Source organism: Euwallacea similis, chromosome 18 (genome assembly GCF_039881205.1).
Source record: "Euwallacea similis isolate ESF13 chromosome 18, ESF131.1, whole genome shotgun sequence".
Taxonomy (NCBI): domain Eukaryota; kingdom Metazoa; phylum Arthropoda; class Insecta; order Coleoptera; family Curculionidae; genus Euwallacea; species Euwallacea similis.
In genome coordinates, this window is record NC_089626.1 from 3,005,711 (window position 1) to 3,029,549 (window position 23,839).

The 23,839-nt window shown below is 42.7% G+C and overlaps 1 protein-coding gene across 2 annotated transcripts in view; it reads right to left on the reverse strand.

Moving 5' to 3' along the window:
- The window catches only part of ush (Zinc finger protein ush), a 45,413-nt gene that overhangs the window by 15,976 nt on the left and 5,598 nt on the right, over positions 1-23,839 (reverse strand). The window contains exon 2 of one of the 2 annotated variants that reach the window (XM_066398673.1): positions 14,989-15,039. In XM_066398673.1, the coding sequence (XP_066254770.1) occupies positions 14,989-15,039 (51 nt within the window). Of the gene's footprint in view, positions 1-1,707; positions 2,054-14,988; positions 15,040-23,839 lie in introns of those variants that run through there. The other variant, XM_066398672.1, reaches the window with a different exon arrangement.

The window sequence follows — 23,839 nt, forward strand, 5'->3', positions numbered from 1 at the left end:
CGTCATAATAAACCAAGCTAAAGTTACATGCAGCGTTGTCGCACTGACTTTTATTTACTTTTTATTTACTATTGTATTGTTCTATCTGCAGCACGTCCCCGGACAGGTGAGACCACTCTTGTAAAAGGTAAAAAATTGTCCATTTAAAATGTGATTTGTTAGGGTTCAGCCCTGCTAGGTTCAAGAGTAACACTGTATATCATGCGATTTCGCCATGATAATATCGTCCAACGAGCATCGAAATCTGACTTTCACTTTAGTGTTCAATTTTTCCATTTTCCTCGAGTTTTTAACAAGTTTTCCTGTTTAAGATGTCCCGAATTGCATATTTTATAAAATTCGAATCCGTTCCTGCTCTCAGTCCATATATGGTGGCATCGCGGTGATAAGGCGTCGCGGCGAGCGCGATGCCGACCGACGTTCTTCTAGATAAAGACGCCGTGCGCCGGTCCTGATAAGAGAGCCGATAGGGCCGAGGCGCTCACCGGAAGGGCTATCAAGGAACTAACGTACAGGCGCTGTTTTACTAACGCTAAATATAAGAGACGATAAGATAGCTGCCCGGGAGGTAATTCATTCCGCAGACGGGTTTATTATCTGGATGCACCAGAGATGTCTTTGGATACAAAAGGAGGGAACAATTAGATATGGAGTATTAGGAAAAAAGTCCTTAAATCGAAGGGGCGATTGTGTTCAGACACAAAAGAAGGGATATCTATACAGGGTGCTCCAGAACCTTACGTGCATTTTTTTAAATCATTTTGCAAAGGAAAATTCATAAGAATGTGGGTCCGCAGCGGGAAATTGCTTCTTCCCTATAGAACTCGGTATCTTCAAAGCGGTTAGAGATAGGTGTAAGGATACCTATGTTAGAAATGATCCCTTTTTCCATTTAGCTGATAGATATTCCGACATATATAAAGTGTCCTATTTGAAAAATCATATTTTTGGATAGCAGAGCCGAGCGAATTTTCCCCACACAGAACTCCTCACTCTTCGTGTTGATTGAATTACCTGAACTCCGAACCAGAGTTCGCCACCAATTAAATGAAGACAAATATTGCAATTTTTTGCCTCATTCCAAAAGCCGACAACGATTACAAAGATGCTGTTTCATGTTATATGATCACTAAAATCTATGAAAAAAGCAAGATTGCATGACATGGCACTAACGAGGTGCTCCCAGTGAACATTGACTAAACCAACGATGAATGAGGGTCTCTTAATAGTTCTGAAGTTGCGTTTACATTGTTTTGCATTGATCCTTTTGGAACTTAAGAAAATAGTCTCGTAACTTATCTCATACGCACCAATATTTATTGATTCTTATCTGAAAATCATAAGTAAACCCAACATCAACCGATAAGGCGAATGAGCCTTATCAACCATTTGGTTCGTGGACGACTTTTTTTGTACAAAAGCGAAAACAAATCGAAAACTTTCCGCGAACCCGGACCGATTTCCATGATTAATGACGCGGGAATCGTGGGCAAAATTTCGTTTTATCTGGAATATCATTAAGCCCACATACACACAGTCGAACACGTGGTGATAAAAAGCGTATTTAGTCGCGGCAAAAACCGAAACAGTCGTGCAAAAGTTAAGAGCACGGGCTGCTAATGGGGCGTCCATTAAAAAGCCATCTGAAAATTGGCTTTACGCCTTATTCCTCCCCCCAGAGTTGTCAAAGAGTGAATTTATGCTTACCCCTTCTCTTCTTGCGCCGCCTGTGGATGGGGATGCGGGCGATGTCCAGGAATTTGTTGAAGAGAAATTTGTCTCGGTTGTAGAAGAAAGTTCGCTTCTGCATATCGCCGTGGAGGATGTCGACCAACACCTGACTTTTATGGTACATTTTTTGTTAGCTTTGCCAAGACCTCTGTTGAAGTTCGCGCAGCCCCTTGAGATCGCTTCCATTGGGTGTCGCAATTGGTCTTCGCGTATTGGAAAGACACTTAAAAATAGTATACGCGTGTAAGTCCTTATCTCCCCTATGATAGAGATAAGATTGATAAAATTCCTGATAAGCCTTCGGAATGTTTACCAGACACCCGATAAACAATTTCATAAGTAGGTTCTCCAAATGAAGAAGATTTGAAATCTGTGGACGGGGACAAGCAAAACATCTTCGAGTTAGCGAGAAATCGGTCCAATCGATCTGAAGTCCTCCTCGTCCCAATGATCGATCGATAAGTTCGCCTTCGTTAAGTCGCGTCCAGCAATTAATTACCGTAAGGATTTAATTGGCGCAGGCGTGACAAACGCTAATTTATAACCTTTAGCATACACTTGATTTAACTAGGGACGATTGAGCGAAGATGGCGTTATCAGGGGCGTCGCGCCGCCACCGCCGAGACGTCCTATCGCCACTTTCCAGCCGGCAGTGGCGTAAGTCGTGCGGAAAAACGATAGCGAAGGGTTCGAACTTTTCGCTCGGACGCCTTATCTGGACGTCGAGGCCCGCACGCATACAAATATCGCTGTTTATCTTTTCAAGCCCAACATTGAGGAAATAATATTCGGAGTTCTAGTGGAAATTCATCTCGGTTTTAATGCTAATAAGTCGATGGATCTTTCAACCTTCACACCGATTTTACTGTAAAATCAGTAAGAAATCGCAGTAACAAATCATTCTTGCACCCCTAGATGGTGGCATTTTTCGATTCTTATCCTTTTTCTTATTACGCTGCATTTTCATTTGCCATTATGTCAAGAATCCAGCAATACTCCATCCAGAACCGAGTTCTAAATGAAGCAAAAATTTCCCAATCTCTCTCATCCTTTTTGATTTCTCAAGCCAAAGAGAGCTCACCTCCAACGTTTTAATTTGTCCGAGTCAACTGATTCACCTTTCTGATGACAAGAAATGTGTATTCAAGCTTTTTTAGGTGCAAAATTTATTTCCAGTCCGGTTCTGGTGGTCATGACATGACTTGAACAAGAAAAAAGCGTCTGTCGCAAAGTGTCCGAGATCGCTGATCGGTCGCTGCATGTGGGCTCGCGCTTTTTGTTTGTTTTCCGTTTTCAGTCGCCCCGATACGGATCTGCAGGACTGGCCGCAGACTCGACCGTTAGGATCTACGTGAAGAAGCATCCAATAAGGGAACACGACAAGACAAACTACTTAAGAAAGAACTTCCGAAAGAAGTCTGTCGGTGGGTTCTGTAATGTTCGATTATGTTCTTCCAACACTCAAAAAGGCGCTTTTTTTTTCTGTTAAAAGACTCGCAATCTGCTGCTTTTCGAAGTGGGGGAAGAATGACGTCTGACATTGTCACATTTCTGTTTAAATCTACGCCAATTTTAATCTACTTCCTGATATGTGTCGCAGAGCTATTGCTCTTTTCCCCTCTCTGCTATAAATGATATTTATTTAATAGCTGATTGGCATCCACCATTTTGTCAAAAATGTACGTCACTACAAGCGAGGTTTATTGTGTAAATTTAGTACTCAATATATCACCATTTTGCAGTTTCATGATGTCACCATTGCGATTTCGTTACAAGAAAACAATAACGTAATAAGCGTCTAAAGGAATCGAAATTTTACAAATTAATATTTATACAACTTAAAACTATGTTGTTCTCGACTGCTAGCAGATCTACATTCATCATTTTGCCGCGAAAACTATGTAACAATAGAACGAACCTCGTGAAGTTTCCTTCTTCTAGACGAGCATTTGTATTTAAGTGATTTCAAGGAGAAATTATTGGTTTCATTCATCAAGTCAGTTGTCAAGTGACAATTTAAGCAGTGTGCTAATCGAATAATTTCAACGGAAGTTATCTTACAAGGTAATACCTACAAGCAAGAACGCTGTTTTTTCTCACCTTTCTTTGTCTCAGGTTTCACCGTTTCCTCAGCTTAAGAAGCAACTAGACTGACTGCTACCTTGCATTATTCATTAATTTCAGACGGGTATCGACTCTCGGGCCCCTTTGCCTGACCCGTATCACTTAAGGGAGGCTTTGTTGGTGATCGAAGTTTCTTGGAGCTTCCGCTGCGATCTCCAGATTCGAGTCCTATTAACTTTCGCTCTCACGTTTCTCGGTGCGTGCACGTGTCTCGCTCACGTCCATCCGGCGGCGACGGGAAGTCTTTATTTCGGAAAAATAACCCGAAGGCGTTTATGAGCCGATTTTTCCCGTCAATCAGGCAAATTTCCCGATCGCGCTTTGCCGCACCGTCATATTTACGAGACGGGCGATAAGGCCCGTTCCGCACAATGACACCGCAGACAGTGACAAACCTGTCGAATGCGCGGAAATGATTCGATCTATCTGGGGCGATAGCGCCTTTTCTCACACTAAATTTAACACTTTAGCGGCGTATTTGTGACAATGCAGGGACGTACTTGTTTGTTCTTGTCGTCGGACGTGGAATAACTCTGTCTCGGGCCGAATCTGACGGTTCAATCGGTCCGTAACAAGGTACAAGCAACAAGGCATGTCGAACAACGTCGCCCGGTCGGTATTGCACCGGTTGCGATACGCGTTAATCAGATTACCGGGTGATAAATTACCGGTTGGTAATAGATATCGCGAACGGACTCACGAACGGGCCCACGCCCATTTGTGAACCGATAAGACGTGGTTCTTGTCTTCATATAAACAACTGCAACTAGATGCGATGATTCCACTTGACGACATCAAATTATAGTAATTTCCTAGTTCAAACAAAAAAAAACACTAATGCGATATTCGTGTCCATCTGATGGTTGGAATTCCGATAGTATTATTATTGGTTTTTAAACGATTTGTAATTGCATGTTTCGTTACGCAAACAGATATCTATTGGTTACAGGTTTAACCCCCCTATTACATTACACCTCACCGTTTGCGAAGGGCTTTAATTAAAAGCGAAGGCTTTTTTCGCCTACGTATACGGAACGCGTGCGCGATGTTTCGCATTAAAACCTTGATATCTTAGATTCCCCGAGACGCTTCTTATCGCCCGTTATCGCGCCATTCCACCCCCGGGAATAAGGGACGATGAGATCTCTCCAGGGGATCGAAATCCGTATAGTATAGTTTTATGGGAAATTGCGATTAAAAACGGTAAAATTTGCTCAAGAGCACCGTTTCGGAACTTGAAGGAAACACCGTCAGGGGATGTTCTGAAGTAAATGGACACCTCCCTTGAGAAAGTGAACCTAATGTGTGTCGTTTCCAGCAATAGTTTCTATTTAGAAGTTCCGTACGTAGAATTATCTTGAAGATGTTTAGGTACGGAACGTCGCTGCTGAAATCGGTCCACCAAACGATCACCGCAACTACCGATCATTCATCTTCGGCGATCTTGGTCAATCATTTATCTGCTATTTGCGTTCCGCAAAGTGCCGAACTTACAGGAATCGCCGTCATCGAAAACCAGATTTGGAAAGGATTCTCCCCTATAGTATTCGATAACAGTTTTTAGCGTTTTTCCGCAAATTCTCATCTCTTAATGGTGATATCTCGCAAGGGGCAAATCTGAAAACTCTCTAGCTAGCGACAAATTTCCGATATTTTAAAGGTCTCATCCAGTAATTTTATTAAATTCGTCCAAAAATGTTTTCAAAATGTAACAACAAATTTAAAAAAAAAAGAAAAACATTTCTCTTGCAGCTGTGATAAATTCGAAATTTTTAAAATTTAGCAAAAACATGAAAATTCCATTTAACAATTACTCTTTAAGTGGGCAAATGTTTCATGGAAAACTGTTCGTTCATTTTGATTTAAACAATATAAACCGACAACGTCGTGTTTCTCAATTGTTTGTAAACCAAGATGGCTGCCCCCAAAAAGCCCGTGCATTCGTTTTGTCACTGACGTCACAATAAACCACAGGAAAGTTTCATGCAGCATTGTCACGTTGCTTCCAATTGATTATAGAATTGCTCTTGCATATCGTCTATTGAATATGCAAAGTTGTTAAACCACGAGCACCATTACGAGCAAATTAGAAATAATAGAGGTTTCTTCAATCGAAAACAACGGTTACCAACTCATTGTTACCACCACAAGATCTCCCATTTAATTACCAAAGAATACATTTACGCAATAGCCTCGATCTTTATCTGGGATCAGATTGTCTTAATTGAGTTTTTGGATTAATAACCTCACTTAAATGGAAATAACGCCAGTTTTACGAGGCTAATAAAGATAAATACAGTCGTACCTACAATGTTCCAGTGTCGTATCACTTATTTGAACTTGCCGTAGGTTTTTTAACCTTCAGAGCAAGTGTTGCAGCTATCTCCGGTATAGGTACTGTTTGATTGCGGTTTCACAGAATTGGCCTCTCTCGTCGTGTTTTCGAGATATAAGATAGTGCCCTAATGCGAGCCAGTCTGTCGATAGATCGAGAAATGCACACGCTCTCGGTCACGAGAGATTTTTTTGCAATTTCAACGAGTGTGAACCGACATTTAGCGGGCAACAATGAGGGCCCTCTTAGTACGTCACTCTTAATGAAATATACGGTTTTAATGTACTTTTTGTCCCCGCAGGGCGATGATAACTATCGGTTCGTTAATGGAAAAACTTTATCGGGAGGACCTTTTCAGCCATCAGACGTACATAAATCGCTTTGTTTGACAAAAGCGCAAATATTCGGAAGCTAAACGGCACGAGACTCACATTTACTTTAACGAGCCCTTAATTAGAACACCAATTCTAAACACGTCATGCTGGCTGGAGGCTCATAAATAAAACAATCTACAGGATACTAAAAAGTGTCCAAACAAATGACGCGTGGGGTTATGAAAGTCGCGCGTGGAATCCCAAAACTTGGGGCTCCCCTGACCATTTATCCTCTTGCGGGGCCCTTTACCGACGATGACAACTTCATATTTATTCATTAAGAGCCCTAATCGAGACTCGGAGGCGGTGGTAATCGAGAGCCCGGTCCATTTTTCTTTAAACTTTGACAGAAAGATAATAAGCAGTGATATGAGCTCGGATCGGGCGGTACGTGTCCTGCCTTGGCAATGTCCGGGTTTCCGTGTCGATGTTTTAGTTTGCGCATAATGATGAACACCATGATGCACGGATAAACTTGTTTATTACGCCTTTCGTGTTATTAAGATTTGACGAAATTTCGCTTCGGAGTCTACAGTCCAAGAGGAAACGCGTCGGCCTGGGTGTATGGTTACTTAGGTTGTGTCACCATAAACCATAATAGTCTTGATGGAAAAAGAGAGATAGGCGGAGTGGTCGTATTGCACGAAGCTGCAAGAAATAAAGATGGTCTTGAATATCGTAGACGTCACCGATCTACTCAAATATGACATCAACAACTGATTGACACTTGGCATTTGTTGATGTCACATTTGAAATCTGACTTTTCGATTTTTGACAACCACCGTTAACTCGAAATGTTCTAGAACTTTTTACTGTATGTATATTTACAATGAGCACGTTTGAGCGCCTGGACGTTTAATAGACAGTGACAACCAGGGATGTTGAGGATTGTGTTGCCTTTTCGGTTATGCATTTTGGGCGTTCGCGATGTTCTCCGAAGTCGGCGAGAAATGTCGGTCGACGAATTAGATTCATGCAAATTGCCTAGGCCCCTCAAGAGATAACAGATCAAGGCGCACACAACCCGACAACGTTGCTTTTAGATGGTACTTTGATAAGATCGTCGCCGACGATTACCCATGAAAGATGGTAGATACAGTTGAACAAACGACGGCCTCATCGAAAAATATATATCCCCAGGAAAATCGTTTAGCTTCACCGTTTTTGGCTAATTTCCGCCCTGTTAACAGGGGCTGCCGCTCCGAGTACCTCGGACTCCTGCCCAGAATTTTAATAAAACCCTCGTGTCACCCTGTAAAGTGCTTTTAGGGCCTCATAGATATTCATTAGGGTCGTCCAAAGGCAGTTTTTCTTTCCGCAAACCGGGTGACGCAGGTTGACAGGATCGTTCCGAAGTGGATTGTTTAATGATGCCGGCCCTGAACTTTCCATGCGATCGTTATCGCAGTGCGGTAACAATGCCGGGCCCACAGATCTTATCGTTTGTTCATTTTTTTCATAGGGCGGGGTTCTAATACATTTAAATCCGAAAATAACACCCACACCGAGGTGAGTGAAAAATGATCCCCTCTACGCCGCTGGTTTTCTAATTCGCGATAGGATCTTCTGCGCCACAGCCGAGAGATTTCTCTGAGATATCATATCGGGACTCGGGGGAGGAGGAGGGGAGGGGAGGGGGGCAAAAGGGGGGCCCGGGCGATGCACGTCGCCGATAAGGGCTCTGGGCCGGGGCCTTATCAGCGCTCATCAATCAGCCGTCCGATAAACAAACTCGCTGCGGGGTTTGGGAAAGTTTAAGGCCGGTTTACACGAAACGCTGATAAAACGAAAAATCCGGCGATAATTGGAAGTCGTACCCGTTGATGTTGGACGCTCTGTAAAAAGCGTTTTCAATTTGTTTTCAGCCGGGAAAGACAAGCCACCTACATGACCGAGATACCATCTCGAAAACCCGTTCTTATTATATCGAGACCGGATAATTATTGCTTTGAAACGTTAGAACAAACGAGGGGCTAACCGACAACATTCTTACCGCTCTAAACCCATAAGTTAAAACACTATTTAACCGTAACGGGGGCGAAACGATCGTAAATATCCTGTCGTCGGCTCAACAGGTCCCCCCTATATATGTTCTCACCCTCTCATACTAGGACATTAAACACGTGACGCCACGACCCTCTCGAAAGGGATAAAGGGCGAAATTTTGAAGGCTAACTTTTTCAAGTTTCTGAACTACTTAATTAAGCCCAGTCTGGAAACTTTACTTCGAGGACCCAGATACGCGGAAAATTGTTAGGCTAAGTGCTGATAAACGCAGGGGCCATTTGGCGATATTGGCCGGCATAAAAACAACTGTAAATGAGAGCTGAATATTTCAGAGATAAACTACAGTTCTCTCGGAACTGCTCTTATTGAATAAAAATCGTCTGTTTCTGTCATGTAAATTTGATACATAAAACCGAAGATGGGGGCCTCATTCACAAGGAATTAAACCAGGAAATTCTTAGCTCCGGGCTTCTTTAAGTTTCACTGCAACGCAGTTGATAAAGTTCTGGCAATCTCGACAAGTTTCGTCAGTGATGGACATTGTAACCGGGCAGTTTGTTGGTGGGTCCGGGGGCCCCTTTGGCCGTCGGTCTGCCAATGATGACTGCGGCCCACGGGGCTCACGTCAAAAACAGGAGCGTACAAAATGAAGTTTTCATTCAAGAATCGGCGACCACAGAGGAGGAGCAGGGACGTGCCGCAAGGGGTTGACAAAACGTGAGAGAAAAAGTCGAATCGCCAGAAAAAATTCCTGGAGACTCCGAGACACGAAGTACGCTGCTGATTTGAATGATCGATTGAGAGCCCATGATTTTAATGTTGCGAAAAAGGCAGTGCGGCACCGGAGGAGTGAAGATATACAAGGATGCCCGTTATATTAACGATTTATCGCATTAATTTCTATTCTAATCTCTGCAGTACTTCCCCATGCTGAAGACTTCCCCATCTACGGGTCACAATAGCAAACTCGTTTAATTTAAATAAAATTAAGCCGCACCAATCTTGATTTTGAGCGTCATTATTATTAATAATAATTATTAACACCGTAGCGCATTTATAATTAACCGTTTCTTAATAAATCAGGCATCATAATAGTGCAACTGTATGCAAAACGTGGGAAGCTTCGGAGATTCTATCGGGGGGAAAATATGAGATTTCCAGATCCGATCTTGGTCTATTGTTTTCTTATGTTGCCATATAAATCTCGTTTTTTCTTTGTTTGTCATAATGCGACGTGTCTGCTTTGTGCCTAATTGGAGTCCGCTAGGACAGGCAGGTCCGGCCTTAATTCCGATTCCTCGATCTACCACCAAGGACGAGTCATTTTCGTTCCTCTCGAGAAATAATTACGATCGATATTTCTTGTGGACATAAATACTGGGGGGCCCGCCCATTTTCAATTTATAACTTCTCGGATAACAAACGAGTAGATCGGGCCAGATACTGGCCATAAGTAAAAATGCTAATCGAGAGCCTATAATGGCGATGGGCATGGCAATAACCGGTAATCAGCCGGGAATTTATATATCACGTATTTGCGGTTGATCTAATGAGTATCCGAGATTAATTCATTGGGAGGACTTTAATTGCCGGTGCTTAAAATTGTTTATTGGGGAGAGAAAGAGCAATGCGAGCAGTCTGATAAGCGCTGGAGGTACGTACCTCGGATTTATCTTCTTAACGGGTTTAATAAGGCTCGGATTCTACGTCATTATGTTCGGAAAAAAATAGTTATATCATATCTTTAACGTAAAAAAAATGTCACGTCATTGTATCCCTGGCAGACTCCGCTATCACGTTCGGACAGGTAATGGTGTGCAAATGTGCGATATCAAGACCGCAGCAGCAACCCGTCCGACGACAGGGGATGATGGAGCATCCGCTGACGGGGGCGCGCAGACGAGGGTTGTGTGTATCTCCTCGTCCTCGTGTGTTGTCTTAACGCGAAGAGTTAAAAATAAATCGGACACAAACAAATTGCAACGGACCCTTATCGGCCGATCTTTAATTTTCGTTATCTGGATCGGGTGCCGAGCGACTGACCTGGACCCTTGCTGATAACGTTACCCGACAGCTGATTACGGCTCTGATTAGAAATTATTGGAAAAGGTTGCCATTTAGGGAGGAGGGCCTCAAAAAGAGGGGTATAAAGCAAAGGAGAATTCAACTTGACCGATCAATTTTGACGTTCAAATTCGGTCTATTAACGTGGTCATGCGAGGTTTTAAAAGACAGAGTGAGAAGGAAAGTAAATTGGGTATTCTGGGTCTTCGTCTGTATCAAATGTAGTTGTCGAGAATGTAGACAATAAATATCAGAAGTCTACCCCCCCGAAAAAACATGAATTTAAGTGACGTTTCTTGTTGAAAATGAGAAATACTTAATACCATACAAAACCCATAGCAAATAGTGACTACTATGTCCTTGCAATTTTAAGGTTTACTACTAAATATTTTAAATGTACACAAAAAATAGCAAAAACGTTTTTTAACTGCGAGTTTCATCCGTTCAATAAACATACTAATAACCTTTTTAAGCCCGTTATCGTTTCGTTTTATATGGAACGGGTCCCTTTATTTGCTTCATATAGGTCGATATCGGATGCTACGAGATACGGGAAAATTAGTTTTATTTAAATTTTATATAAATTTTACGCGTCGCTAGCCAACATCGAAACATTTTGCTAAAACATATAATGTAAGCCCATATATGTACATATAAATCTAACCGGTTTTTATCACTTCTATGTTGGTTTTTCAACGATGTTATTCCATGGGAAAACGAATTATTGTTGAATCCACTTTGGCACATATGTACATTCAAACGTCCCGGGCAAATTCGAATAAGACCATCGAATTGTGACAATAGTTCCAACGTTTTCTACCTTAAGCGTGAGTACGAGACAAGTAGCTAGGGGTTTGTGGGAGATTAAAATCGGTAAACGTCACATTTCGTTCATGACCAATCATATGCCGTTATTCAGCAGCCACCATTTTAGCCGCTCATTTGTTTTATCATGGCGATTTTCGAGAACGTCAAATGGCGTAATTTTCCGTAGTAATTTTTGTCGCTTTTTCTAAGTTCGTGGGCTGAAAAACGCGAGAAATTTTGGAGAAATGCAAGTTGGAGTTGTTCCCATCGTAAAATTTAGTTTGAATCCCATACCAGAGACTAAAAATATTGGATACATATCGTGGCATCTCCAACAAGGTGAATTGGAAATGCAACATCTTCTCTATAGATCTACGTTGCGTTTGAAGCACAAAGAAATTCAGTAATTAACAAAAACCGAACAAACTGAGCACCATTTAAAAACCTCATCATCAATGCAAATGTTCTTCATTTCCAGATACTCTGGAAACAATGAACTAGCCGTCTATATAAACCAGTTCGAGTCTGAACAATTCGACGTCGTCTCCTAAGAAACTGTGGCAAATAAAGGAATCCCTGGTTAAGATAAATGGTTACTTATCGCAGTCTCCGCCAATGTATTATTTACATTATTTTATGAATGATGCCACACAAAGGCAGCTACGTTTAGCTAGATTGCAAGGGCGATAGCTGATCTCTTTTCGGGGAAGATAACAAACGCTCTATCGCTCAAAGAGAGCTTTAGGGTTGGATATGGATGTATCCCCAGATAGCAGAGGCGGGTATATGGAGGAATGAAATATTCATACCAAAATGAAATTCTATATGGAAGAATAATGGGAAGCATAATTCGTTGGGGAAACGGCCATATTAAGGAGGCCATAAACAAGGGTGACACTGAAATTTGTTAAACTAATTCTCGGACCATTATAGAGCCCTAAAAGAGCTGCTATCGGCCGTCGTATCTCGCGGTATTAAACCCTTTTGGTAGTGGCTAATATCCATACAATGTCACGCACGGCGCGGCCGCTACGTATCGCTTTTATTAATGGCGCTACTGTTTTGTGCTTCTGCTCTTTTTTCTCTCAGCTTCTTCCTTATTGAAAATCCCCACGTTTACAGGACTCAAAACCGTTTTAAAGTCTATAGGTTAGGGCTTTATGTGGCGCAACACCTCCTGCTAAATTATACATGCAATTACTGGACTTATTAGGGCCTGATTATATTCATTCCCTCGGCCTTGGACGCCGATAAAGAGATCTGCCCGGTACGGATTTGCATTCATAAATATTCCCGATTGATGTTATCGTCCGCCCTGTTTGATTAGCGGATTGTTTTCCGCTTTTTTATTTTTCGTTTCCCTACTGTTTTATCGCCCTCAATTTATCAAACCGGCTGAATTAATTAGAATAACAGAGAACCGTCAGCTTAAAATTGCTTCACTCTGTATATTGAAGTGGTATATACGGATCGAAAATCCAGCATTAGAATAAAATAAAACGTAATTCGCGGTGACAGGGCGCTAAAAATGGCACCGGTGCACGATCCGATAAGGGAATGACGAACCGACCAGCAGCGTCGCGACGCCCAATGAAAATACATGAAATATATTCAATCTGGTTTAGGGCGATAAGCTGCTTCCAGCGGCCCAACACCAGGGACGTGCCCCGTTGATAAGACACTACATTCCCCCAGCTATAACGTGGCATTTGTCTGAGAATTTCATTTGCTAAATAAGGCTCGCACAAGCACTAAATACCATAACTCAATTTGTGTTTTCGACGCACATACAAAAGGAACCATTCCCTATCGAGAGCTGACACTCCGATAGATCGCGCCCAATCAAAGAAAACGCGCAAAAATGAAAAACTGCCAGCAACAATTGTCCAATGAAGTATGAGTCCTGTGCGGTGTCTCCTTATCTTTCTGGCACAGCAGACAATTGAGAATTCGCCACCGGCCCGGGGGGCTAATCTTGATGGGGCTCGTTGCACTTCAAGGGACAGATTTCCAGCTTCCGCAGGAACTGATCGATGCCCTTCAAGATGGAACATACTGGGAAATACGAAGTTCATCGGGTGGAGGTTCAAACACCCGAATAAATCAATTTTCATTGTAATTGATAGTTCAATTATAGCGCACTCCTCGGCGTGTCTTTTTTACATACAACTTTACGTCTTCTGATCATTGGGTATTTCGTTAGGTTTAGAACCTCATCAAAGAACATTTTTTCAGTGGCTTCTTACTTCAGGTTGGACGGGTTTCTGCTTCTCATATGAACTAAAAAATACAAGAAATTAGGCGATCTCCACTGCCAAATGCTGAGGACCTAATGGACACAGAAGATCAAGAAATGGGCATTAAATGAGATGAAAAAAGAATAATTCTGCAATAATTAACTAATTGTAAGATTAAATTAACTAGGAAATTGTAAGATTAAAACTCGCCTTTCACTAGGATTCTTATCTTATTGAAGGCAAGAAATTGGAAAAAACAATCTAATCCCGATTTCTCAAAAACCACCATGATAAATCAAATGAGCGGCGAAAAATAATGGCCGCTGATTGCCAGTACGTGATTGGCCGCACCATGATTTTGACGATTGTTGATTTTAATTGTTTTAACAGACGTCAAAATCCTGTTATCACTAATCCTGTGCCGATAGTCAGCGGCCATTATTTTTCGCTGCTCATTTATTTCATCGTGGCGGTGTTTGAGAAATGGCCATTAAACACTGCGAAATGGTTTTGTTCTATTCCTTGCCTTGAATAAGCCAAGAACCTTACTAAAACATGAATTTTAATTATAACACAGTTAATTATTGCAAAATTGTTCATATTCCGCTTCATTTAATGCCAACTTGTTGATCTTGGGCGATCGCAACACCCAACAATTACAAGTAAAATTGTTGTATGTAAAAAAGGCTCGTCGAGGAGTACGCTACAATTGAACTATCAAATACAATGAAAGTGAACCCGTACAGATGTTAGATTTCTCTCTCTCAAAGCAAAACTCATAAGGTCTGAGTACGTGCATTTTTCGCTAAATCACATGACATTAGTTTTTCCAATATGGCGATAGCGGTAGTCTTAATTCCCATCAACCAGCACTTAAAGTGTTTGGTTGTTGACAGACAGTCATTTGGTGGCTGAAATTTCTTAGATTTAATCGATTAGGAAGCGATGTGAGAAAGACTATACGACAACAGATGCAAGACAGTTATCTTGATGGTGGATCCATCACATCAACAAACAGGGTCGAGAAGCAGGTAGGTCGGCCACCTGACGCGATGTAGTATATGTGATAATTATTTAGGTAAATTGTTCTTAACTGAAAAATCAACTAAAGCCCGGAACAAGCCCTCATGTGCACATCGGTAATTTTCCCGGCGAGTTTTCTCTTGCGATTGATATGTGCGATAGGCGCTGCTTGAAAACGGGTACCAGCAGCCGATAAGGGCTATCTATGCATTAAGACAATAAGGCGGGCGTTCCGATTATCTATTTGGGGTGGATAAGCTTATTTTGGTAGTGGAATAAAACGTACCTTTTCGCTCCTCGCCTTCTGTAGCAGGGAAGTCCTCGTGAGCTAAGTCACCTGAAACAAATAAATGATCATGAGAGCTGTGCGAAATAAGCCATGCAGAACGGGTTCTCGGTGGAACCCGATCGGAGATTTTTTCCAAATCGGCTCGACCAATCTGAACGCAGAATCGGGCCTGCGACTGCCCGCCTTCCTTGTCAACGATCTCTTCGGACAATGTGTGATCATGGTAGGACTGAAACCGAACGTCTCTCTGTTTCACTCGCGCAGTCCGGTAATTACCTGGCCGGGAGGAAAAACTAGAACTTCCGCTATTTTCTTGCCCGGAACAATAAAAGGGCCCATTTTTAAGGACGTAATTATTTCCATAACCTGGGGGCCCGGACAATATTTCACACTTATCAACCGCAATGATATAAAGTAGCGTAATTTTTACATAAAAATTTTCCGCTACACTTTTCCATTAATCCAGGCCGTTATCTTAATGATTCTTAGTCTGAAGTTAGCGGAGTTTTTTAAAAGCGCGATCCTATCGGCCCGTTATCTCTTTTAGACATGTTGTTTATAATGGTGGAGCGTCCGTTATCTCGGCCAACTCTAGTTTAACTTTTAAAAACGCCACCGGCTTCTCTGGTATTTATTTACGAAAGATGGATTTTTCCAGGCGCGGTTTTGAAGCTTTCCAGAATAAATAAATGGGGGCGGTTTTTCGACTTCGCTGAAACAAGATTTCGGTCAGCTGCACAATTGGAATGTTCAAAGAGGAGAGCGGGATTTATCCCTGCTGGATGCTCGGATGCGCCAGTTTACGTTCCAGTTCAAAACCGAGCGAATTCAAACATTTAAGTTTATGCACACGCCGATTTCTTACGAAATTCATTCGACGAAGCAACCGGGCCGGAATTTTCCGAGAAAATTTATATAAGTAGTTGTCGCGGGCCTACACTTCTAAACGGGGCTGAATCTTAGTAAAGGAGAGAATGCGGCACAATAAAGAGCGTATGCAACATGGAATGAACCGATGTTTCCGGCAACAAACGCAAAATGCATTTCCAGAATCGGGATTCAGTTAACACACCCTGGTTTAAAACAAATTGAATCCTTATGCTTAATAAATCTTTGCTGGTTTTGTGACTGCAGCCTAGAGATACAGAGAAACCCGCAACTTGTGCGAATGTTGTATAGCACATTTGGGGTTTTTACCGCCACATTGGCGGCAATAATTACTAACTTAGAGGACATTTGTTGCTGTTTTGAGGAAAATCGATTTTAGCATATTGCGCACCTAAATTAGGACGCCTAGACGGGTCCATATACGTCATTAAGCGTTAGAAGCACCAGCCTACGACAACCTGAATTTCTTGACCGGTACCTATTTGACCCGGATCGGAGCGACACCCGTGAGGATTAAAGTTGTCATTTTTGTGATTTTTTGGTGGAATCTGCGCCCCAAACGCCACTTATATATTATGGTGATTTTCATTCTCCATATCCGCGTTCCAGATCTTTTCGAGATTCACAACCTCGCCGCCTTATCTGGTTCCTTGCTCGGATTGGCTGATTCGCTGATATATCCCCGAAAGGCAGATTTATTAAAATAAATTGAAAGCGGCGTCACCGTATTCCAGAGATAAATCCCACCCATCCAGGGGCCCGAGAGGCGACGGCCAGCCACTCATTTCCTGAGTTAGGACCATCTTTTCGCGATTTCCTCCCAGTGGGAAATGAAACTTTTCGATATCCTTTCAGTAGTTTCGGATTAAATACTTAACCGTGAGTTAATCGGGCGGAATTAAAGCGTCACGGATTTTTAAGGCGCGTTCGATTAGAACTGATTTATTAATCAGGAGTGAAGCCTTTCTCCGTTGTGAATATTCATGAGTCTAGCTGAAAGTTATCGAATCCGTTGATCGCCAAATGGCTTTTTAGTGGGGAATTAGCATTTCGGCTGTGAAGTTTTACAAAACGAGCATAGTCCAAAGGACGACCGTCTATAAATCTATACAGAGCAACTTCTTTTCTCACCGTCATCTTCGCAGCCACAGAAGAAGCTCATACAGAAACATCACCAGGTGTTATTAGCAGCGCGAGCACTCCACATGAAAAACACGTATCTGGCCGTCTTCATCTTCACTGAATAAAACATTGGTTCTTCGTTCGTGGGTTTTTCTCTTTAAGATTGAGGATAAACGATTCGTATCGGGCAATTCTGAGAGTTGCGGCTTATACGAGATGATTGAAACAATTGATAGGGTTGCTAATGATCTCAAATTTTAATACTCGGTCTGCCTTCCCGAGCCGATCGGTACCGCTGATCCGTATACGTTTAGTTGTCACGCCATATGTTCGGGGTGCTTTTTCTAGCAGGAGATAAATTCGTTTGAGGGACACTTGACTTGCCTCAAAACCGAATCGAAGCGAAGGGGAAAGCCGAGCGACGATGAGCTCGGATGCGAAGAAGAAGCAGCGGAAGAAGAGAATTGAGGGATTCGAAGAAGAAGAAGAGGATAAATAAGCTTTCGTAATGGATCGATGATTGATCTTCAAGCATTCGGTCAAATCCAAGCCGAAGAGCGACAGATGACAAGAAGGTGAGATGAGGGCTTCGGATCGTTGTCTTGAGATCATTCTCCTGCGTGGAGCAACATGACATCTTAGTACATCCCCTTGTAGGCCAATCTACCCAGAGCCTCCTCTGTGAAGTTACCCCGATCCACGAGAAGTAGCCCCATAATAATGTGTGACCCTGCGCATGCTTGACTCAACGGTAACGTACTTTGGGTGGAATCTTGTACCATTGAACCGCCTGACACGCCTCATTCCATCCGACTTGAAGATTTCATATCGAGATTCGTTGCTAAATAATCTGTTTTCCACTTTAAAACTGTTTAGTCCAGCTAAGATGGTTTATTCTCGAAACCAACGGTTTCTTGACTGGGTGTCTGCAGTATAATTTTGCGTCGGCCAATCCACGTTGCACAGTCTTTAGGTGAACTTTCAATTCAGGAATTTCAGAAACAATCCTCGGGACCGAGAGCCACGGACCTCTCTGAGAGCCTTTTTATTTTCCTACCCATCGAAAAGGTCGTTTTGCAAGGTCTTTTCGAATCGGCATTATTTCTATATGCCCTCTCTCATTGTAGCGCGCATTAATTTTGTACACAGTTTGTGAGCAAAATAAACTGCCTGGAAATGGCAGTCACGCTCTTTCCTTCCAAAAAAGCATTTACCACCATGCTTTTCAGCTCTGTACAAATTGGTTTACATTTTGGCATATTTATTGTTGTACACAAATGACGAATGAGCTGATTTAACATGCAAATTTTCGTCTATAAACGATAATTCGATATTGTGTGCAAAGTCTGAAGTCAGTTCCCGAGATACGAGGCAGTCGTGACCTACTCCCGAAAAGCTCTCGCGTCACGGACTAAGGAAACTATGACTTGGTTGACAGTACCGATGACAGCACATGGTGCGACTGTTATGACATATTGGTTAACTGCAATGACAAGTGTTTGACATACACTTGTCACGTAGATCAAAACTGAATGACGTTCCTTGAAGTTCAGTTCATTAGAGCTCCTAAAAGGAAAACGTAATACATCTTTATATTACTTAAGTTGGATTTGCGTAATTATAGTTCGAATATTGCAATATTTCATTAAAAAAATTTGCATAGGAACGTATAAATAGTTCAGAAAATTTCAACCATTCCACAGCTGTGATGTTGGTGTAGAGGAATGTCGTCCTGATAAAAATAATCAATTTGCCAATTTAGGCATATTTATAAAATAATAGTGAGGTGTGAAATTTTCTTACCGAATACCCTTCGTGCTTGAATTGTTATCGGGAAATTTCCTTTGAAACACGATTTTTAAGGCAAAATCGCGACCTCAAAAAAACTTCCGGAAATGATTCATGCACTACGGATATTACCGGGGAAAATTTCGTAAAATGATACGCATTTGCGGTGTGTTTACGTAATTTTTAAAAGAGCAAGCGAAATAGAAAGAAATCGAAAATTTCGTTTTTTTTTTAAATGGCCGAAAAACTGAAAGTAATTTTGTAGATTTGTTACGTTGCGAAACTACCTTCGACCCGCAACTTTTCCCTCGTTCAACAATCGCGTCCGCATCTATTGCCGTTTACGGGGCCCCCAAACTCCCCCGTGCGGCACGCCCTGTGTGGTTCACGGAGAAGTCCCATGTTTCACAACTGTTCGACTACAAGCCAGCAATAACCACGGACGATAAGTACAGACCTACAGATAAAAGTAGAAAACGGTCACTTATCAGCCTCCGACTTGACGGATATACAGAGGCAACTATCGATAGTTATCACCCCAAATTCGCAGGAAGTAGCCCGATTGTCGCTATCGCGCTACTTTTTACGTTTCCGCAAACAAAGCAAGATTCGTTTTCACTCAAGGCCTCATGTGAGCAGGTTGTTTATCGCCTACTTAGCAATTAGCCATAATATTGCGAAAGGCAATAAATAAACTTCAATGCCAGAAAATAAGAATACAAGTTGTATCTTGGTATATAAGCGAGTGTTTAATGGCCGATAACATCTGGATTTTTTCCAGTGTTCAGTGTCGGACTGTGTCCGTTTTCCACTCATTTCTATTAAAAAGAAACCAATTAACGCGTGACTGCCTCTATTGACAATTTACGGCGTGACCTGATGGTTTAATGAACGGGTGCAGCCACGCATACCACCGCTCGTTCCAGTTTCCTTCGCATAAATTATCGCGCAAAGACGATTTGCGTTGAAGTATTTATGTAATAAGCTGGTTATTTAATGGAATAATAGTTGGTACAATTAAGATCCGAACGGATGGACGGCACTGCGGCCCGGAGCGAGTTAAAATTGAATTTCTGTCTACGAGTCGCCCGCTGAGTTAAATTCTTGTCGGATACACCTTCGGGTGTCGATAACTCAACGGGGGGACCGGGATATCGAAACCAAATTAATATAATAAAATAATAAATCACGACCTGGAGATGTCGAAGCCAGATACGATTGTCCACGAAGAAGAGGAATGGGGTATCGGCGCTCGATTTGTTATTAAACCATCGGCCGGCGAACAGCGGGCGATCTGCTCTCACTTCTTTCTTTCCTCCAGACAACAGCGACGTTTATCAATTGGGAATTTATATTGTACAACACGAGGTACTTATATTCATAGTTTCTGAGTGCGGAACGGCGTTTTCGATCATCCCCCCCGGAAATGAGTTTCGGGCTCGCGCCGAGAACGACTCCGGATTCCGGGACGTGTGCCGTCACGTGGACAAATCGGCTCGCTAATCGGCACAGACGACTCACTGGGATGCAGTTTATTTAAATGAGCGCATCAACAACACGGAAATCGTCTTGATCGTGATACTTATTGTAATGGTCCGTTCGCAATTTCAGCCGTTGCAGAAAAACCACGGTGCACAGCTCCTTCTGCAATGGCCCCGATCGGAGAAAACAATTAGGCAAACGGCAAACGGCGCCCGCAACAATCGGGCCGCTAATTTCCTTTGACTCCTGTTAGATGCCGGCCCGGACCGGACTGAAACGTCTCCCCTAGTTTCTGAGATACGGGATCGTTTCGATGGCGCCATTCTCGCGATTTTGTATGGGCTGTAAAATAAAGTTTCCTGGAAGCGAGCTTCTAAAGCTCCGAAACTTCGCGTTAAAGTCCTGAAATTTTCTGAAAAGCGGCCGAGTCCGTCCGAGTAGTCTGTTAAACTTCGAACAGACGACAAGAAGCGGGGAAAATTTGAGACGATCCACAGGAGCAAGTGACAAGCCTCCAGGAAGGCGTCGAAGATTGTGTGCGTGCGTGTCAAAGGAAATGGGGGAAGATGGAAAGTTTTTGGAAAATCGGGAGAACGGCTTAAAGTTAGAACTGGCGCGGCATCGAAGGTGCCGAGGAGGGATTTTGGGAGCGCCTCAAAATTAGTCCTTCGTGTCACAATTAGGGGCTTCCAAAGGCCCTTCAAAGGCCCCTAATTGAGGTGCCCGCGTTCAAGTGCGACGACACCTCGAAAAATTTCCAATTCACCCGAACAATTGCCATTGGATTAAGATCATTAATTACCCTCGATCTCGTCCGTTTTCTCCCTGTGCTCCCGGTGCAACGCGGCTATAAAAAAGCCTTTACGGCAAAACCAACACCCCCATAACTCATTTAGCCGCGTATTTAATGAATATACAAAATACGGCGTCGTAAATGATTTATTTAACGTGCAATATTCTATCTTGGCATAAATCTGTGGTTGTTGGTATTTTGCGTGGCCACCGGGCAGAGGCGTGCAACCATGCCACCGGTAACTGATTTATTGAACTTGGGTCGTTAAAAACGCAATGCGAGCCACTGCCGCGGCGTTTCCAACTGAAAAAAAGGAAAAATTTCTGCGATGACATACGGCTGAATCGGCACTCGGATGGCAGTCGGCCGGTCCGCGATTAGCCGTGGCTAATGAAACGTCATCCGGATCTTTACGAGGAGACTCTTTCTATGGGTCGTCCATCTCGCCTCGTGCCGACAGAGTCGCCCATTGAAACCCACCGATATTATTTCAATAAACACGAAATCATCGCTGATGCCCATCGTCAATGGCAAAACGCTCATTAAGAACTAACATCTGTTTAACGCAATTAACGACTGGTCCATTGGGCCTTAATTAAATTGAAAAAGTATTTTGATTGCCCAAGGTATCGGTATCTCGGCTGAGATCTCTATATCAGTCACACTCTACTAATTATTTCATGTTCGCTCAGCCGTCTCAGATTCTTTAGATAAACCCAGTTACAATATTCTGACCAGGATTCCTTTATAGATATACTGAAAGTCTCCGATTACACAGAAGAAAGAGTGGAATTTCTATATTTGGAAGCTTCTTTCCACTATTCCGAGAAACTTTATCTGGAAGGCCCATCGGGCCCCATTAAAGAAAACACATTTTTGCCGAACTCAAAACAATGCCTCATAACGACACAGACTGATGAATTCCCGCTGCATCGATAACCATCACCTATGGGCCTGCCCATCACAGAAGGAACAAAACATGGACAATTACGCAACTAACTGGCCAATTTCGCGTAATATAATTACTCGTCTTGAAAGGTGGAGCGCAGAGAACGCCCTGTAGACGATAATATGCAAATCCACTCGACGATTAAGTTGCTGATTTATGTCCTGAACGTGTGCCAGCAGTCAATTTTGCCCTCATCACGAGGCTTAAAGAAGAGGTTTAAACGTAGTTTCCCTCATTATAAGCGAATTAACTATTGCGAGAGCTATAGTCGTAGGAGAGCTCGGAGCTATTTGATAATGGGTGGAGATACGCGAGAACAATGCGGTGCAAATGGGAAAATGCACGCATCAGAACCACGAGGATGATTGATTGAAAGAACCGCTGGGCGGGGCTACAGGGCGAATAAAAAAATTTCGGCACCGTTTGAACGCTTTCCTGGAACGGAACCCCCTGTATGTTGTCGGGTCGTTCCTACACGGGGGCAACTTTAAAATGTGTCTCCCCTCGATCGGAGCGGAAACTGGATTAGCTCAAGTCGAAGACCCGGTACATCGCTCCGGCGCCGATGTTGGAGCCTCAGAATGCGAACTAACGCTCCCATCTGAGAGCGTTTCAGAAGAGAAAATCGATGTGGATGTGGTGGTCTCCGCCGGGATCTCGTGTTCTAATCGAGTGAAGAACAAGAGAATCCATTTAAACGAAATCTTGACCGGCCCGATAACATCGCCGAAGAATGTCGCGACTAAACGCTGTACCGTGGGTGGCATAAATAACTCGTTTTACATGTAAACCTGTAAGTAACAGGCTCTTTCCACGCCGGTTACATCGTGTAAACGGTGAGGTCGACGATGGCTCGCATCACCCAGTTTTGATGGATTCTGATGCGTTCTTGCGGCGTGGACGCGCCGAATTCCACGTACAATACACGCAACTGTCTTCGGAATTGATCAGATACCTTAATTTGCATAAAAAAAACCCTTATTCATCGTTGATTAGAGGGATCAGTGCTGCCTACTGTTTCATAAAAATTACTCATCATCAGTAAATCCATTGTGCTTTGCTAGCTTATCTAAGCGGATTTCTAGGTAATCGCTACCGCAAATCTGAAACAACGGCTGGCTTCCTTATCTGCGGAATTTTCACTCAAAAACGTGGTAAAACCGACATTGTATAATTTAATTATTGCACATTGTATAGTACGTGATTTCGTGACGTAATGCGAGTGAGTCTTGGATTTCCTTCGTTCATGTCGATAATGATAATTAAAAGCCCGACTCGATCGCATCGGGCCACAACCAGCCAGTCAGTGTGTGTATGGATTCCATCAGACAGCATTATAAATGTAAAATGAGATTCCCACAAAAAGATAATGCGCCAGCTTAATGAATGTTTTTCAAAATAATGTAGCCTTTGTGTCAGTTCGAATGGGGCGGAGATATATCTGTGCAGCCACGTTTCCCCTTATCAGAGCCCTATCTTTGTTTATGCCGATAGTCGAAATTGATAGCGCATATTCCAATTGCTAATGGACTCTCTGTTCAATCAAATACAGTCAGTCTCTAAACTCAGGTTTAAATACTTTGGAAACCAATAAATTGGAATAAAATACTTGTTTGTGTGTAGAAGCATCAAAGGGAATTCTCATGAATAATCGGGGAATAATTAAGCAGTCACGTTAATTAAGAAACGATTTGTTGGTTTTCCTGTTAATTGCAACTGAAACTGATGTAAATGGGCGCCGTCGGGATAGCCGACAGCTGCATTTACATGCCGAAACAATCAAAATATAGCTCCAAGTAATGTTTACATCGGGCCCGTAACGCACT